Source organism: Gracilinanus agilis, chromosome 1, assembly GCF_016433145.1.
Source record: "Gracilinanus agilis isolate LMUSP501 chromosome 1, AgileGrace, whole genome shotgun sequence".
Classification (NCBI taxonomy): domain Eukaryota; kingdom Metazoa; phylum Chordata; class Mammalia; order Didelphimorphia; family Didelphidae; genus Gracilinanus; species Gracilinanus agilis.
The window spans coordinates 643,743,496-643,762,539 of record NC_058130.1 but is presented as its reverse complement, the minus strand read 5'-3'; the positions used below and the strand labels follow the sequence as shown (position 1 = coordinate 643,762,539).

The following is a 19,044-nucleotide window of genomic DNA, read 5'->3' as shown; positions in this document are numbered from 1 at the left end:
CAATAATATTTCTTCATTTAAAAAATGCCTCAAATTTAAACACTATGAAGTTAGCGCAGGCTTCCCTCAGCTGGTTTCACATTTTAAAACCACTGTTAGATAAAAGGAATCTTTAAGTCTTTAACTTGAATGTATGTGTTTTAATAGAACTGGAGAGCCCTCTTGTGGCCAAATATCAAAATCAATAACTGACATTTGTTTTGTTTTGATGTGGGAGCTCCCAGCTATGGCTTTTAAAAATAGGTGAACATTTATGGTGTTTTACATTTGAAGTCACTGCACATACATCATCAAGTGATTCGCAACGTCACTAGAAATGTCCCCTTTTCTGGTCTGATTCTCTCAACACAAGGTCAGACCCTCATCACCCCATACCTGGATCATTGCAATACCAAGATGGCGGGTCTGCTTGCCTTGTGGCTCCCCAGTGAGCTACTAAAATGACTTTGCCAAAGCCCAGGCCCAGCCTACTCAATGAATCCTAATGGCTCCCTAGTCACCAACTCTGGGTTGTTTGTTGTTCAATGGTTGTCATGACTGACTTTTTATGATCCCATGGACCATCACTATCCATGGAGTTTTCTTGGCAAGGGTACTAAAATGGCTTGTCCAGTTACACAGGTGGGAAGTGTCTAAGGCTAAATTTGAACTCAAGTCTTCCTAACTCCGGGCCCAGCACTCCATTAAGCCACCTAGCTGCCTCCATCACCTCCAAGCTCAAATACAAAATGCCCTATTGGACATTCAAAGCTCTTCAAAACCAAACCCCATCCTGCCTTTACAGTCTTCTTACATCAGATTCCCCACCATGTAATCTTTGATCCAGTGACTCTTGGCCTCCTGGCTATTCCATGAACAGGACACACTCATCTCTTAGCCCTGGATATTTTCGCTGGCTGTCCCCCAGGACTGGAATGCTCTCCCCTCTCATCTCTGACTCCTGGCTTTCCTAGCTTCCTTTAAGTTCCAACTAAAGAGGCATCTTCTGCAGGAAACCTTCCTCAACTTCTCTGAAGTCTAGTGCCTCCCTATTTATCCTGTTGGTTAAAGTGTTGGTACATATCTGTTTGTTGTCCCACCCATGAGATAGTAAGGTCTTTGAGAAGCACTGTCTTTTGCATCTCTGTCTCCCCAGAGGTTAGCACAATGCCTGGAACATAGTAGGTGCTTAATAAATGTTTACTGATTGATTGATGTGATTCTTACAACACTGTGAGGTAGCTGGATTGTCCCCATTTGGTGAGGAAGAAAAGTCAGAGAAGTTAAGCTTCTTGCCAAGTTCACAAGCTAATTATCAATATCAAAGTAGCAGGGTGGAGAATCGAACCCAGGTCCTCAGTTTTCAAACCTAGTGTCATTTTCCTGCAACAGAAATACAAAAGTCCTATCAATCTAGGATTATTCTGAGAAATCTAAGGAAGGTCCAAAATAAGTATCTTGAGGAGAAAGCTAAAAGGTTCAAAAACAAGCTGATATGGGGAAAATATTAAATGTGGAAGTACTTCTGCCATTAAAATGTTACCCACTTATTGAGGGGCAAGGCATATTGTATATCAGAAAAATCACTAGTTGAAGGCTTCGAATCCTAGCTAGTATGGTTACAATGGTGATATAACCCCAGGAAAGTCACTTGAATTTTCTGAAACTCTTCCATTTCCTCACCTATAAAATGGGGATAACATTTGGATGATCTCACAAAGAGAATGTGAGAAAAGCACGTTGCAAGCCTTCAAGCCTTATAAATGGAGTAGCCCTTTGGTGCAGAAGGGGAAGGGATACTGGGAACATTTTTAGTCATGATAAAAAAAAAAGATATGAATAAAACTTTTTTTTAAAAAAACAGAAAGTTACTAGAACTCTGTTCTATCTGGACAAAGTAAATAGAATGTAAGTGAAGGAGTACTTCTCTGCTTCAATAATTCACTGCATAGCCCTTCTACATAATCAGGAAGAAAATAGATAGTTTTGCTATAATTCGACACAGGTGTTCCACAAAGCACTGATATACAAAATCAAGTAATAAATTCTATAGAGCTCATGGAGAAAATGGGTTTAATGGCACTGTTCTCAAAAACTCTGGAGTGATATATAAAAGTCAAAGACCTAATAAAAATGCAAGATGGTTTTATACACATAAAATGGTGAATAAATACAGAAATTCTACAATACCAAAGTGGCCCCCTTTGTGACCTGTCTCGGGCTGCTGCTCAGACTGCACCTGACCCTAGCTCCTATTGCACCAGCAAATATACAACCAACTTGGCACTTTGCCTTGAAAAAGACCAGAAGTTTACTGGAGGAAGTGAGAGTCGAAAGGTTGCAGCTTATGAATTATTGTGAGGTAGATGCAGTTTTCTGAGTTCTCTCATGGTTTCTCAAAGAATAATTTGAAATTTATGTCAGGCTCAAAATATTCCCTAATATATCAATTATGCTGGAACAAACACATGCTTTCAAAACATGTATTATACTAGAACTGGCCATATGAAGAAACAACCACATTCTTCGTATATAAACCTATTATATAAACCTGTCCAGCTGTGTATTTGTGTGTGTGTTTATTCACATACAATGTTGTTATTCCACAGTACTACTGTATCTTCAGAGTACATAGGGATCTCAGAATTAGGAAATTAAACCTAAAGAACAAGAAACCATTTGAATACTTGGATGATAGATTTGAAAGTCGAAGCAAACACAAAGCCCAAATTGTGTAAGCATTTAAAACAAATGGAGTGACATGGTCCCTAATGACTACAATATCAACTTTAAAACTTATATCATTCCAAATGCCATCATACAGCTTGTCTGCTTGGTTTTTAAAAAACGTATACTAGTCATTTATTAATAATGGCATGAAGTCTTCTGTTTCTCTAAATGTTCCAGAACATATGTGTAAATGAATATTGTGTGTATATATGTGTACATGCATGTGTGTATATGTACATGTATGGGTTTGTAGGGTGGATTGTACACACATGATTATTTGTGCATATATGCACATATATCTGTTTACATATGTAGAAGCACATATATAAATAAAAATACGCACATACTCAATATGTATATATACAAGGTGCAGCTTATATAAACTTGATTCTTGATACCCTGAGGGCCAATGTTGTGGGAGTGTAGAACTGGCCCCTTCTTCAGGAAACCCTGGGTTCAGGTCTACATCTCTTACACATACTGGCTATGTGACTCTAGGTAAGTCACCCAATTTTTTAGTGTCCATAGGCACCTAACAGTGTAAGTAACAAAAGAAGCAGCAATCCACATTGTGGAGGAAATTTTCTCAGCTGGAGTTCCTGGCCCCAATGAAAGTCCTAGGTCTGTACCCCCAACAACAACAAAAGCTAGGAGGAGAGTGAGGATAATTTCTACTTGCTATATACTGAAACCAGGGTTCAGGGATCTGAGACTTGTCCACAGCTTGCCTACTTCTGAAGAAATTTAAAGAAAGCAAAAGTAGAACCTAACAAGCAAATGCATTTACAAGATAAGGAAATATAAATTTTTATGTCCCAGATACTAAGTTGATACCTAAATAGCTCAGATGGAGTAGACTGGATGCTATGCAAAGAAGAAAAATAAATCTCTAAAATTATAATAAAGGAGACACCAATATATCACTTGTATCTATATCACAAAAAATGTACAATCTAGATAAACTGACAGGGTATGTGGATCAGAGAGCCTGACAGCAGCAAGTGGGTGAGAACACTGCCCTATAAAGAAGCACTCTGAGCCCCTGGAACTCCTTCATAGCATTCACCATGTCTCCTTGAGCTCAGCACTCCACTTCAGCACCTTGGATAGGACCTTGCATACAGAAGGTTCTCAAAACTCATTTGCTGGAGGCAGCTGGGTGGCTCAGGCCCAGAGATGGGAGGTCCTGGGTTCAAATAGGGCCTCAGACACTTTCTAGCTGTGTGTCCCTGGGCAAGGCACTTAACTTCCATTGCTTAGCCTTTTCTGCTTTTCTGCCTTAGAACTAATACACAATATTGATTCTAAGACAGAAGGTAAAGGTTTAAAAAAAACAAAACTCATTTGCTGACTTGTTCAAAAGCAGTATATAAATAAAGCCAGCCAACGGAAGAAATATCTGAAGCACTGATTTCCACATGAAGCTTGTGAGATCGTTATTTTTGTCACTCTTTGTACAAACTTGTAATGAACTTGACTAAAGATAATTGGGTCACCTAAGAGCATAGATAAATGATGATACAGACCCCCAAGAATTGGCTTTTGCCTCTAAATAGCTAAAATAGAGTAGGACAAAAGCCACAGAACACAAAGGAAAGAGGAAGGCTAGCTATTACATTAGTAACAAGAGGATAAAATCCAAACAGTATCACCTCTTAACCATATTTCCTCTGAAAGGAAATCATCTTTTCAATGTTTAAAGTTTAAAGAGATTTTTCTTTACAACAAAACACTCTTTACTAGATTTTTTAAAAACCTTCTAAAAAGGAAAAAAAAAAAGATTCTTCTGAATGCAATGCCGGGGTTGTTTCCCTTATTAGTCCAATTTGCTATAGGACAATACCATCATTAGGTTTTAGAAAAAATGAAAGGGATCTCTTTATAACTAATAAAAAAATTCAATGTTTTTTTAATGACTTGAAAATAATTCAGTTGACTGAAGGTACATAGTTTTGCTGGACTTTATTCAAAATTAGACCTAATTCTTAATCAGTTAAGAATACCAAAAGTTTGATGACCAGATATAAACATCTAGGTTTGGAAAAATGAACTCCAACATCACATTGTGTGTCATGAGGTAAATTTGGCACAGCAAGATCATCTGTGGAAAGCAAACACAAACTGAATAGAAGACAAATTGCCTCTTGCAGCACATAACAAATACCAGAAAGTGGTACAGTAGCAACTAGTCAGCAATGATCTTAGTGACTGACTCTCCGACCAAAGTTTGGAGAAGTTATGCACACCACAACACACCTTTGCACAGGTAATTTTATTCTCGCCTGTGGGTGCTGACAGTGCTCACAGATTGCTGTTGGAAATATTCAGACAACACATACCTGAATATTGTCACTTTTTTTACATCACAATTCAATAACCATTTAACACTTATAGCTACTAAATACAGAAAACAAAATGGTACAAATGTTTACACTTTTCCCTTGTAAACAAGGTCTTTGTGGAACAATAGTAACAAGTTTACTGAATGCATACCACTACATTAATGAAGAAAAACTTTTTTTTTAAATATACTATTCTGTTTATAAATAAACTCTGATTTTTTTTCAGCACACATTTACAGACCTGATCAATAAAAAGCAACAATACATATGCTCTTCTTTAAAAAGAAAATATCAAGAGATGGACCACAATGGGGAAAATTCACCTAAGGATAGGAAGTAAGAAGCAAGCATTGGATTAATAGAGTTAAAAGTATAGGCATACTTCAACTTCATTTCTGTTCATATACACCAACACTAAGATAGGATTGTCAGTAGTGAGGATTTTTACTTGAATTCCAATAGGTTGCAATCAATCTTATAGTACACATAGGGATAATATTCCTGTTGACTGAGATTTAAGCCTGGAATATCCATAGGAGCCTATGGGGAGAAAAAAATATTGTTAATATTTTCATAAATAGAAATTCTCTTGTAGTTTTGTAAATACAATTTTGACTTTCTGGTCACAACTGAATTTTGGGGATACGAGTCACTCCCTTAATATGACTTAACAAAATGAATTTGGCTTAGAATTGTGATTTTGTGATATGTGAAGTCAATAAAAACTTCATTTACTATATATGAATACCATAAGATATTCATTGCTGACATGTTTAAGTACATAAGTAATTTAAGTAATGCATTTTGGAAAGTCTATAATGTGGTACTCACTTTTCTATTTACTTCTAAAAGAAATAGTTTGGTATACTAGGCTGAACTTGGAATGAGGAAGGAAGACTTGGATTTAAGGTCCATTTCTGATACATAGTAACTGGGAGTTGAAGGGCAATCTCTAAGCCTCAGATAACTCTCTAAAATTGAGATATAAGTGAGTTGGAGGAAGAAGGTTCTCATCCTGTCCAAACTACAGGCCAGGATATGTTGACTTTTTTCTAATATGAAAAGCTATAGTTCAGTCAAACTAATGGAAATGTTTTCAATACTATTATCATAGCATTTAGGGGGAAAACAAAGAACCAAAATCAGCTAGTTTCAATTAAGGGCCATTCCAGCTCTATGCAGTGAATATAATGGTCACAAATCTTTCCCTTTCCCTAATGTGATTTTCAAAAGAGAGGGGGAAATAGCTCATTTTAATAAAATGCTGGGTTGTACTTGCAATATACTTCTATTCTCTTTTGTTTTCTGGGATTCACAAAAGAATCTACAATAGGCACCAAGTTGAACAAAAAATAACTACTTATTTGCTTAATCTTTGCAATTCATGAATTTTGTACAATTTGCACTACTGGTTGTACTTTAATGTTCTCTTAATTAAGGCACTTATTATAGGGCTATAAACATCTGATCATACATTAAGATAATGACTAGTTTTTAAAGGACAGAATTTAACAGTATACAATGGGTAACGGCTTTATTATATTTGAATCAGGGCAGAAAAATGTAAAGCCCTCTGTAGTCAGAGACAACACACTCCAATATTCAACATGACACAACAGCTCTTGAAGTGTTGCCAATATATCTTTTAGCATAAAGACTCAGGATTAAAAATTATGAGAGCAGTTAGAGAGTATGATGAAATACTTGGAACGTAGAATGAAATGGTAGCAAGCTTCATAAGTATTCTCCTTAGTCTGAACTAACATTTTGCACCTAAACTTTTGCATTCAGTTCATTTTCAGAAAATGCAATTAGGAAAGGTGCACTTAAATAAAATTAATCTATATGCATCCAGTTGACAGGAACTCCACATGACCTTCCATTTCTCTGATAAAGTTAATAATCATCCTTAAGTATTTAATAGACTACTGAGGGAAATACCTGTGGGTAATTTTCTTTGAGGTAGTCATGGTTTTATCCCTTTTTCTAAATAATTCTGGGATTGTTAAATAAATAATGACAGTATCATTTTTAGACACAAATAGGGAACTTGACTACTTCAAGCTTACACTTCATTTCCTTCTCAGCACTCTAAATAGGCAAAGTGAATCCTACAGAACAAGATTTAGCATTCTGTTAACTTGGTATCAATCAATAAAATCAATTTTACTTGGCAATATGACCTTAAACAATAGTCAGGGTTTACTTGAAAGAAGTAAAAAAGAAAGCAAGCTCCACAACTCCAGCTTGTTCTTAGAGCGCTGGTACCATAGGCACTCACTCTTTTACCCATGCACAGCTCTGCTTAGGGCAGGTACAATAGAGCAAGTGACCAGGTAAAGGATGTGGCCTATGGTGGAAGTCAAGGGATAAGCTGCTTTAGTGAGAAGTATTTGGAAAATATAGTTCTTAATTTCTGATTTGAGGGACTAGCAACAGTTTCATTCAAAGAAAAATACTATTCCTGATGGCTTTAGGTTGGGGACTATTTTTTTTTTAAACCTTTACCCTCTGTCTTAGAAGCGAACCTAAGTATCAGTTTCAGGGCAGAAGAGCACTAAGGGCTAGGCAACGGGGAATAAGTGACATGCCCAGAGTCACACAACCAAGAAGTGTCTGAGATCATATTTGAACTCAGGCCTTCTCGACTCCAGGCCTGGCACTCTATCCACTAAGCCATCTAGTTGCCTCGGGTCTGTTTTTGATTGGGCATTGATTTAGTCATAATCTTTCAACAGAGTAGAGCTCAAGAACTGCAATTTCTGAATTTTTTTTTAGCTAGTCAAGAGAAACCTGATTTTTACTTCGAGTGGAAATCTCAGAGAAGTAAATGCCTTCTACTTGATTTAACCAGAAACTAACTTTTTTTATATCACAAAAACTCTTTCTCAGGAAAGGTGCTTTATTCAAATATGTACTGAGTCAGATAATATCATTTAAATTTACAAGTATCCCTGAAGGTTCTCTAACAATTCAACAAATAATAAGAAACCACTACATGTACAAAACACTCATGTGAGAAGCAAGACATCATGGGTTTAAGATTTGGAGTCAGAAAACCTGAATCTGAAATCCTTCCCTTCAGACACTAATAGTGTGATCCTGAGAAATGTATTTAACATTTCAGAAACTAAGTTTTCCACATGTATAAAATAGGAATAATAATATTTGCAGTAACTACTCAGAACTTTATGAAAAAGTGTTATATAAATGTAAATTGCTTTTAATAATACTAAAAAACTATGAAGATACTTCATTACTACTTCTTATTAATACCTCTCCTGAAATACCACATCAACTTAGGGACTCTGGGTTAAAAAGTCTAGAAAGATGCTCCAAAACATGGTGTTATAAGTCTTACATAGGCCTTGAACACCTAGAACAACTTAAAACTCTCTTCAGATTTTAAAGTACTATATATTCTGCTATAAAGATTTTCAAATACAACAGTGTAAAATCTAAAGCTGATTTTTTTTCCCGTAAGACTACAGATGCTTCAACATAAAACTAATAAGAGCATGCCAACTTGTGGATTCTAAAGAAGGGTATCTTACTACCTTAGTAAAATAAGAAAAAGTAATTTATTTAGTGCCAACATGCAAACAAATGAATTCAATTCAACAAGTAATTAAGTACCTATTATATACAGGATTCTAGAGATAGGGCAACAAGAGAAGAAAAACAGCACTGGCTTACATGTTAGTGGAAGACACAACTAAATAAGCTAAATAATCTGAGGAGCACAAGGAGGATCAGGAAAGGCTTCCTACAGGAGTTGATAACCAAGTGAGCATTCTCATCAGTAGATGTGGAAGTGGTTTCAAGGGTCTTGCCAAGGCAAGCAGTGGAACGAAGTGTGAAAACAGTTTGGAGCAATTTAAGGTAGTAATAAAACAAATTTAAAGCAAGTTTTACAATGTAATATCTGCATGGTTTTATAGTTATTATTAAAACAAAAAAGGCACAAACCCAGAGAATGTGACTTTTTAGTGGATTAAATCTCTATGATGCCTAGATGTACAATACATTAAACATATACAAGAAGAGCAGGAGTGGAAATTAGTTGAGTGCAATATTGGTTTAGGGTAAAATAAATAAAAAGTTTTATAAAATAATTGCCCATTAAGGACAGGCTCTAAGGAGATTAACATAAACAATGTTAAATATAAATAAATAAAAATTGTTATAAACTTTTAAGTTTATAACAATGAACATATATATAATTTCTCCCTGAGAATAAATTAAGGACTCTTCCAGGATTACTCACATTTACTACTACTTTCCAATCATTCTATTTCCTTCTTTTTTTCTGATGTATGTTAAATGTTTATTTGAGAATCATGTAAAAATGTTGATAAAAGGCACTCTTAATATGACAGTGCCATAAACAGACTTACATCAATAATAGCTGCTGCACTACTGTCCAGGTGTTTATACAAATCATACAATACTTCTCTCAGTTTCTTCATATTTTTCCTGTTGGGCTGAAGTAGCATCGCCTGGAAGTTCACTGGCAATCCATATCTGAATTATTAAAAAAAGAAAAAAAAAGGTAAATTTTACATATAGTTGATGATGTTGAGAAAATTCACACTCATAAAGCATTTTTATCTCTGAGAGTAAGGAAATACATTTCATTAAAACAGGCATTTTCAAATAAGCAACTAGAACACAGGAATACAAGTCCAACTTGGTTTCTACTGACCTTTAGAAATCACATCCTCTTTTGGAGACAAGATTCAGCTTAGTATTATTTAAAGCAAAATTCAAAGTTTTAAATTATCTATGAGTTTCCCCAGGTAATAATGGTGATATAATAATAATGGTATATATTTATATATTATTTTAAAGTGCTATGTAAAGTTAAATGTTTGAAAATTTTATAATACATATTATCTCATTTCATCCTCATAACAATCGTAGGAAGTGGGTGCTTACTATTATATCCATTTTTCAGATGAAGAAACTGAGGCCAACAGAGGTTTAATAACTTCCCAAGGGTCCCCATAGATTTTAACTCTCTGAGGCCAGATTTGACTCATCCAGAGTTCTAACAATTGTGCCACCTAGTTGTGTTTAATATATGCCCTTTTGTCAATGACCATCCTTTATTCTGGTGTTCTGGCTAATTATTGGTGAGAACAATGAAAATATTTAGTAGATAACTCAGTTAAAATGTTTCTAAAATTAATAACACTTAACATAAATCTCAAGCCTGAGGAACAGAAAAGGTACTATATTATGAAATGTGAATAAGTCTCTGATTTACTTGTACTTCTATTATAAATATGCATCTCAAGAAAAGAAAATGGAGTTGCATTCACTATCTATTTTCCTCAGAAACAGAACCTATTCAGTATTTTCTGATCTAGCTTTATATTAAAAAACACTTTGGACTTAGGTCTTTTTTATCCCACAAAAATAAAAGAGCTTTTTGATCCTTCAAGATCAAAGGTCACAAAAACAACAAATAATCAAGTACATATAGGCCCCTATTTTGTAGGGATGTCAGAGAACTAATATCTACACCTTGTAAGGAACTGTATTCCAGTGTAAGACTTTTTCCTTAAAGTGTGTTTCAGGTCCATCATGACTTCTGGCATATCCAAACACACTGTATCATGTTTAAGCATGCTAGAATGCTTATTTACATAGTACTACTTCTAGCCCCACAACTCTACAATTCCAAAGTATGAGCTGGATTTACCAAGTAACTACAATGTTTTACCTTAAGACAGACTCAACAAAAACTCTTAATGCTTTCACATGAATCCATGCAATGAAAGCTTCACTGAAATTCACTTTCAGCCATCGTACTAGTGGTCCCTATGGAAAAAAAAAAAAAAAAAAAGAACCACCACGAGTCAATTGGTCTTGAAAATAGTTAATTAATAAAAACAAATGGTTGTAAAACAAAGGAACGCAGAGAACCCACAAAAATATTCACATTATCCATTTAGCAACATTTTAAAAGATATTATCATTATCTGACAGTCAAATTTGAAGCAAAGATTAAAATGTTAGCTACCACTCTATAAGTAAAAAATAGAATTAACATATGAAAATCAATTCACAATGAGGAAAAAACCAATTTAATAGTTTTTATTCCACTGAACTTTCAAAACACTTTTACTTTTTTAATGTCATTATCTAATTTATATTACAATCATACAAAAGATAAGTACCTTGAGGGTAAGAATTGCCTCATTTTTAAATTTCCCTACATAAGTACTATAGTGTTCTGTTGTTGTTTAATTGTTTTCAGTCAGGTCCAACCCTTCCTGACCCGATTTGGAGCTTTTTTTGGCAAAGATACTGGAATGGTTTATCATTTCCTTCTCCAGCTCCTTTTACAGATGAGAAAACTGAGGCAAACAAGGTTAAAAGACTTGCCCAGGATCACCCAGCTAGTAAGTGTCTGAGGCAAAATTTGAATTCAGGTCTTCCTGATTCCAGGCCCAGCACTCTATCCACTGTGCCACCTAGCTGCTCTAAGTGTTCTATATATAATAGTATTTAATAAATGTTTGTTGAATTGAAATCTAAATTTATGCAGAATATACATGTATCTTACCTTAAGACTAAAGTATAAAAATCAAACTGTACTAAGCAGACAATATAAGATAATTGGTAACAGGAAAGGAATACCTTAGGGTTCTTCTAACTATAGAGCTATCCTAATATATTATTTAAATGAATTCAAGTTGCATACAACTTTTCAGGAATAGTGGAGAGAGCTAACTGTGTGACTCTGAATAAGCCGAGTAGCTTCTCTGAGCCTGAAGTCCTTCATCTGAAATATAGGGGACTGGAGTAGATATTTAAAGCCCCTTTCTAGAATGAAAATGTAAATTTCATTCATGTGAACTTAGGCAACAAACCCCTCAATTATAATAAGGCATTATAATGTCTGACTTAGGGCCAAATTTTGGGATACATGTTTTAAATAACCTACCTAATACTCCCACCAAGTACATGTAATATGATATTTTAATTACTGTTAGGAAAGTGCTTTGTAGACCTTTTTTTTTTAATAAACAAAGCAAGACAAAAGATTTTATTATAGTTCCTATCACACCATGATATCCATATTCCTCAAACAACTCAAGATATCTATTTCTCAATTAACTGAAAACTCACCATTTAGTATAGATATTAAGGTATTGTGATATGAGGGATTTATAAATCCGGCATCTGGTGTCTCTGCCAGATCCCTGAGGACATCAGCCAGATACTTGTCAGGATCAGCCATATATCTTTGGGGATCAGTCAGATATCCTTGGGGACAAGTCAGATGTTCCTGTGGGGCAGCCTCTCCAAAAGGAAGAAGCTTTGTAGACTCAAGTCCAATGGTTCTCTTGGACAGATCAATGGGACTCAGTACTTGTTGGTGCTCTTGCCCTATCAACAATGGGGATGGCTGTGTTCTGGCCTTGAAGTTCTTGTGGTACTTGATTCAGAGATGGGGTTATGTATTGTGTCTGGAAGGTGGGGTGTTGAGGCACCAAGGGCAACAGGGCTGCTGACTGCTGAGGTTGAGACTGCTGCAGCTGAAATGGGGACTCTTGTGTATCCCAAAAAGGCAGTGGGTAATGGCTTGAATACAGCTGACTCATTGTCCAGTTTTATATCACCACCAAGTTATAATCACCACCACCTGCACTGGCCCATCCAATGGTGAACCAGTTCAGCCAGTATAGAGTATCCTCTATACTCCAGGCAGGTCCTGTCCTGTTTCTCCTATTTCTGACCATGCCTTTTCTAACTCCAACCCTAAAATACTGACCCCATTTGCTATGTGCTGCTGAATGGAACAAGAGAAAAATCACACAACTCTGAAGATGGGGTACAGACCAAGATATGCTAATAGTCTTCACTGGAGCAAGACAATGTTATTACAGTTCTCTAATCAATTCACCATCCCAATCACCAAAAAAACTATTCCAAATCTTTTCAAGATTCTCATGGCAGCCCTTTCTCCCATCTTGTCAAGCTGAGGACATTTTCTCATTTCACTAGAAGAATTAAGGCCATTTACCAAAACCTCCTTCTCTTTTCTTTCTTATCTCACATCATTCAGCTGCTTCCCACCACTATCTCCCCTTCTCGCCAAGGCTAACCCCTCAATCTGCACAGCTGATCCCATTCCATTCCAAGTTCTCCAGCAGACTGTCCCCCTCTATTGTCCCTACTCTCACTAATCTTCAATCTGTTTACTGGTTGCTTCCCTACTACCCACAAACAATGTCACTCTCTCTGTGCAACTGACATCTGCCTTTGGTGTCTTTCATGGCTACCCTTGTTGTGAAGGCCACCTACAATAAGTGCCTCCACTTCCTCTCTTCTCACTCTTTTCTAAATTTTCTATAATGTGGCTTCTAATCTCATCATCAATGACCTCTTAACCATTAGACCAGAATTTTTTTCTTAGTTTTCACATTTGTTGATCTCTACACAGCCTCTGATCATGTCAATCACTCTCTGTTCCTTGATAATCTTCTCTCTGTTTTCATGTCACTGCTCTCTCCTGATTTTTCTTCTACCTATCTGATCTCTCCTCAGTCTCTTTCACTGGATCTTCCTCTGGGACATGCCCACTAAACACAGGCGTCTCTCAATACTGTCCTGGGTCCTCTTCTCTTCTATAATATCTCACCTGGTGATCCCACAATTATTATCTCTATGCAGATGATCTACAGATTTATTTATCCAGGCCTAACCTCTCTTAACCCCCAGGTTTCCATCATTGCCTCCTAGACATCTTGAACTGGATTTTCTGAAGACAGTTTATAAACTCACCATCTCTAAAATGGAACTCTCTATTTTTCTCTTAAAACTCTTCCCTCTTTCCTAACTTCCTTATATTACTGAGGCTACCACCACCCTCCCAAGTCATCCAGTTTTGCAGCCTAATCCATCCTCAACTCTTCACCCATAAGCAGTCCTGTTGTTTCTACCTTTGGAACATTTCCTCTAAGTGTCACTTCTCTCTTCTGCTATCACCTTGCCGGTGGTCCTCATCACTCTATGTCTACACTTCAAAAGCTTTCTAGTTAGTCTCCAAGTCTCTCACCACACCGATGCACCTACACTATTAAAGTGACCTTTCCAAAGCTCAGGCATGACTAACTCAATAAACTCCAATGGCTCCCTATTAATTCCAGAAGCAAATGGAAAAGCCTGTGGTTTTTAAAGCCCTTTCACAATTTGGCCCTTCTTCTCTATCTGGCTTCTCATTCTTGACTCCCCTTCATATACTCTATAATCTTAACTATTCTGATGTTCTTTCTAGAAGGTCTCTATCCACTGAGCACCCAAACTGGCCCTCAACATGTAACTTTCAATGGGATCTTGCTTATCTATTTCTTTCTTAATTTCCTTCTGATCTCTTTTGTGCATTTTAAAAAATGTTTAAATGGTCCTCTTTTCCTTCCTTCTTTGTTAATACTAATACTACATTCCCTCTCCCCATCACTTCTTTCTAAATCCCCCTCACCAATGGGGGGGGAAAAAACCCCAATCTTTACTAAATAAGTATAATCACACAAAAGAAATCTATAGTTTTACCAGGCTCCAAAACATGTCTCATTCTTAAGTCAAATTTAAAGTTGCACTAAGATTTTTGGAAGATACTATACAAACTGTTCTCTGTATCATTTCAAATAAGTCTTTCCAGGTGTGTTTGAAACAATCTTTTCTAATCCAGCTCAGTTCTAGTTCAGTTAGCTCCTTCTAGGTAATCTGGTGCCCCCCTCCCTTTCCCTGGGGCTTACCTCACTGTGGTCAGTTAATACAGACACCAGACTGGCCCAGTCTGCTGATCCATCGGCTTCAACTTCCCCAGTAACTAGGATTACAGGCATGTGCACCATGCCTGGCTGAATCTATCCTTTTTATTATTTGTTATTCAATAATGTTGCCAGGCTGCTTCTTAAACCAGCAAACTCTAGTGTCCCATCATAAAGCATGACTGCATCTCTGTCCACTATGGTCAAACCAGAGTACCAAGTCTCAATATCTGTTAGGAGCTCCACTCCCTGGAGCACCATATTTAACTTGTCAAAGTGAATGTCAAACAAAGACACCAATAAGGAATGGAGATGACTTCTTTCAAATCCTTTGGTGAAATGAACACCGACAAGCATACCCCAAGGACAATGTCTACAGCCCTGGAACCAACTGCCATTAATGAAATTCATACTGAAACCTATCACCACCTTTTCCACCCTGAGCAAAGAAGATACTGCCAATAACTATACCCAGGGCACTACTTTATCAGAAAGGAAATCATCAATCTGGACATGTACAGAATTTGGAAGCTCACTGACCAGGGCACAGAATGTCAACACTTCTTTATTTTCCATCATTGAGAGGATAGGACTGGTTCTAGTTTCACTTTCTCTGCCGAAAGAACAAGTTAAAGCTGAAGTTCTCTATTTACCTAGCTCCTCAGGTTTCCACAACTGTAGGTAAGCCCTACAACTCTGTTCCTATCTCTCACACCATATACTGTTGCCTTTGTGATACACAAAAAAGCCATCTATGATATAGAAATCAAGATATTTAATGAATGTCCAACCAATACTACTTTAAATTGCCTTATTGGTCAAAGAGTATCCATTCCTCACTGCCTCTCTAATTTGATGGTGCCCGGACTATTAAAGCTGACTAATTCCAAACCAGCCCTAGTACCCTATGCTTGAATATACTTCCCTCTCACCATCTGTGTCCAGTCATCTCAGCTAAAAAAGACTACTATGAACAGATAACTGAGGCAGAGACCACTAATATTTACTTTCAACTGACCAACCAGATAGTGAGGTATATCTTCTGCAGGAATAAATAAAAGGATTGGCTGCTTCTTGCATCATAGCAATGTAGAGGCAAAAGATGTAAATGAGGTCAATGCCATCCATCAAAACAACACATGGCATCCAGTTTGTGGACTCATGACTAACTGGCTTCAAGGATGATCCAAATTATCAGTTTTACATTGTGGTTCTTGGTGGTGAAAGTAATGGTGATTTATGTTGTGTTGTGAAATACCACCAGCAGAGGCTGAGGCCTAAACTTACCTGGACTAGTTTAACTGATGTATATGCTAAGTACACTGGTTTTTCACTGGTACAAAAGGAAAGGACAGAGGAAGAAGAGTTCTGGGGTATGTGGGAATGTGGATTCCCTAGAAAATGTTGGAACAGAAAGTAGTGAGGGGAAAAATTAAATATTAATTTGTATTCTGTCGTGTCTTCCTACATGACTTTGCTGGGTATAAGGTTTCAGTCCTGTGAAAATGGAACCATTTTCTGTAACCATTCGATGTGTGCAACAACTATATTCAAATGGAAAACTGTTTACTGTTTTTACTTCTATTTATACACTGACTACATTACAAATTTATAGTACAAAAATCTCCTTTGGGCCCTCAGTGCAGCAAAGAAAACCTGTTACACCTCTCTAGTCCCACAACAGGTTTTATATTTTCTCATTCCTGCTCAAACTTCCCATGACTTCCCCTCCTACCACTTCTCAGCAGAGAACTCTGCTTCATACCACACTGAAGAAAAACTTTTTAAGACCATTTAACTGGAGCACCTTCCTATACCCTCCTCATCTCACATCATTAGGATGACTTCCACTATTTTCTCCTTCACTCATTTGACATGAAGTAGCTGTTCTCTTTTCAAAGGCAAACACCTCTACATGTATAAAAGTGATCCTATTCCATCTCGACTTCTCCAGATTGCCCCCTCTGTTTTTCCTGACTAATCTTTAATGTTCCCATCTTCCTGTTGTTTCCCTGCTGCTTACAAATAGGCTGATACCTCCCCCAAACCCTATCTTTGGAAAAAACCTTACTGGATTCATCCATCCCTCCTAACTATTGTTCTAGATCTCTCCTTTCTCTTGTGACAAATACATTGAGAAAGCCATCTATACAATCAGTCCCTCCACCTTCTTTCCTTTTATTCTCAACTCTCTATAATCTGGTTTCTGACTTCATCACTCAACTTGAAACTGTTCTCTCAAAAGTTACTAATGGTCTCTTTATTACCAAGTTTAATGGCCCTTCCTCAATCCTTAATCTCCTTGACTACTCCTGTGGTCTCTCACCTAGGAAATTCACTCCATCCCAACAGCTTTCTCACACTGCAAACACACTTTACCCCTGCTGCCTCTTTCTTTGGTCATTTCCTTCCAGAACTTTTCTTTTAAGGAAAGTGTTCAGGTCATTCATGTCTTCATTCCTCTCTCATTTCCAATCTTGAATGTCCTTCGGCTTCCTTTTATTATGTGTTGCCTTCTACTAGAATGTAAACTCCTTGAGAACATGAATTGTCTTTGTCTTTGTACTCCCAAAAGTCAGCACAGTGCCTCAAACATAAGAAGTGATTAATAAACCCTTAATGACTTGACCTCTTTGCAGTCTTTGACCCTGTCAATCACCCTCTTCTCCTTGATGCCCTCTTCCCTCTCAGTTATCATGACTCTCCTCTCTCCTATATCTCTTTCCACCTGTCTTACCACTCCTAACCTGCAACAATTAACCCTGGGCATCTCCTAATGCACTATCATGGGTCATTCTCCCTACACCCATACTATTTCACTTGGGGATCTCATCAGCTCCCATAGGTTCAATCATCATTTTTATGCAGCTGGCACTCATCTACTTTTTCAGTCCTAACCTCTCCCCTGACCTGCAATCACAACAATCCAAGAGCCTATTGAACATCTCACACTGGATAGCCTTTAGACATCTTAAATTCAATATGTTCAAAACTGAAGTGACTATCTTTCCACCAATATCTTTTTCTCTTCCTAACTTACCTATTACTATGGTTATTTTATCTACTTTCATGATAGTGCACAGAATATTAAATATAAACAATAAGGGAAGATAGTGACTTGTCCCCAGATAATTTCTAGCTGAACCACAATGAATAAGATAAATAACTTTTTTTAAAGTTAAAATATAGCACTATTATATGGTTTGCAAAGTGATTAAAATATATTATCCCATTTGGTCCTCATAATTAACCAGTGAAGCATATGTATGTATGCCATATATATATATTTGGTCCTCATAATTAACCAGTGAAGCATATGTATGTATGCCATATATATATATAAAAATATATATATATAAAAACCTTCATTTTATAAATGAAATTATTCATTTACATTTATATATATATATAATATATAAATATACATTTACATTAACTGACTTGCCCACAGTAGCATACAATGCATAAAAGGTGGGATCTGAAGCTATCTTGGTTAATCTTTTCAGTAAATCATACACTTAAAAAACGCACAAGGAATACATCTTAAGAAAAAAAAACAAAATAAAAATGTAAGTTTGAGTTTCTCCTTAGGTCAAAGCATAACTCAATGGCTTTCCCCATGTTTGATCATAAAGTTCACATACAAACTGCTTCTTCTTGTCAGTAGAGAGCCTGGTCAACTCCTCTTTGTCTGCTTTCATCTCCTCTTCATTATACTGAAAATCACGAACAATGAATCTGAAGTTGGAAAAAAAAAAAGAAGTGTCCATGCTATGCAGAGATACAGAACAGATAAAAAAGCAATAAAAGAAATATTCTTACTTGTTCTCTCTAGCTTTATGTCTGAAGTCATCCACTGCCTTTCTAAACAAAGTAACGTTGCACAGGTAACTATCTTGGTCCTCTGAAAGAACTCTAAAGGGAAGGAAAAAAACAGCCAACAGAGTTTTAGTTACAAATTCAGAGCTCCAGCTTACAACAGGCAGTAAACATCTGCTTTTACTATGTCACCTCTTCTATTTGCAAAGCTTAGCCTCTGGAAATAGGAATAAAAGGAATAGGGGAGGTGATTTAGCATAAGCCACTCTGTAATACTTTCTGTTGGAAATCCTGCTGATGCTGGGAACTTCAACTCAAACATTAAAAATTTTATCTTCTTGCATGCATTAATCAAAAATCTAAGTCATGTAGATTAACTGACTCAA

General features: G+C 36.5%; 1 protein-coding gene across 1 annotated transcript in view; it reads right to left on the bottom strand.

The window, feature by feature from the left end:
* Positions 1–4,652: 4,652 nt before the first annotated feature.
* The window catches only part of ATP6V1C1 (ATPase H+ transporting V1 subunit C1), a 54,889-nt gene continuing 40,497 nt past the window's right edge, over positions 4,653–19,044 (bottom strand). The window contains exons 8-12 of the mRNA XM_044668714.1: positions 18,662–18,811; positions 18,484–18,577; positions 10,780–10,877; positions 9,449–9,575; positions 4,653–5,591 (exon numbers count right to left, since the gene is read on the bottom strand). Coding sequence (XP_044524649.1) covers positions 5,496–5,591; positions 9,449–9,575; positions 10,780–10,877; positions 18,484–18,577; positions 18,662–18,811 — 565 coding nt within the window. The 3' untranslated portion in view covers positions 4,653–5,495. The remainder of the gene's footprint in view (positions 5,592–9,448; positions 9,576–10,779; positions 10,878–18,483; positions 18,578–18,661; positions 18,812–19,044) is intronic.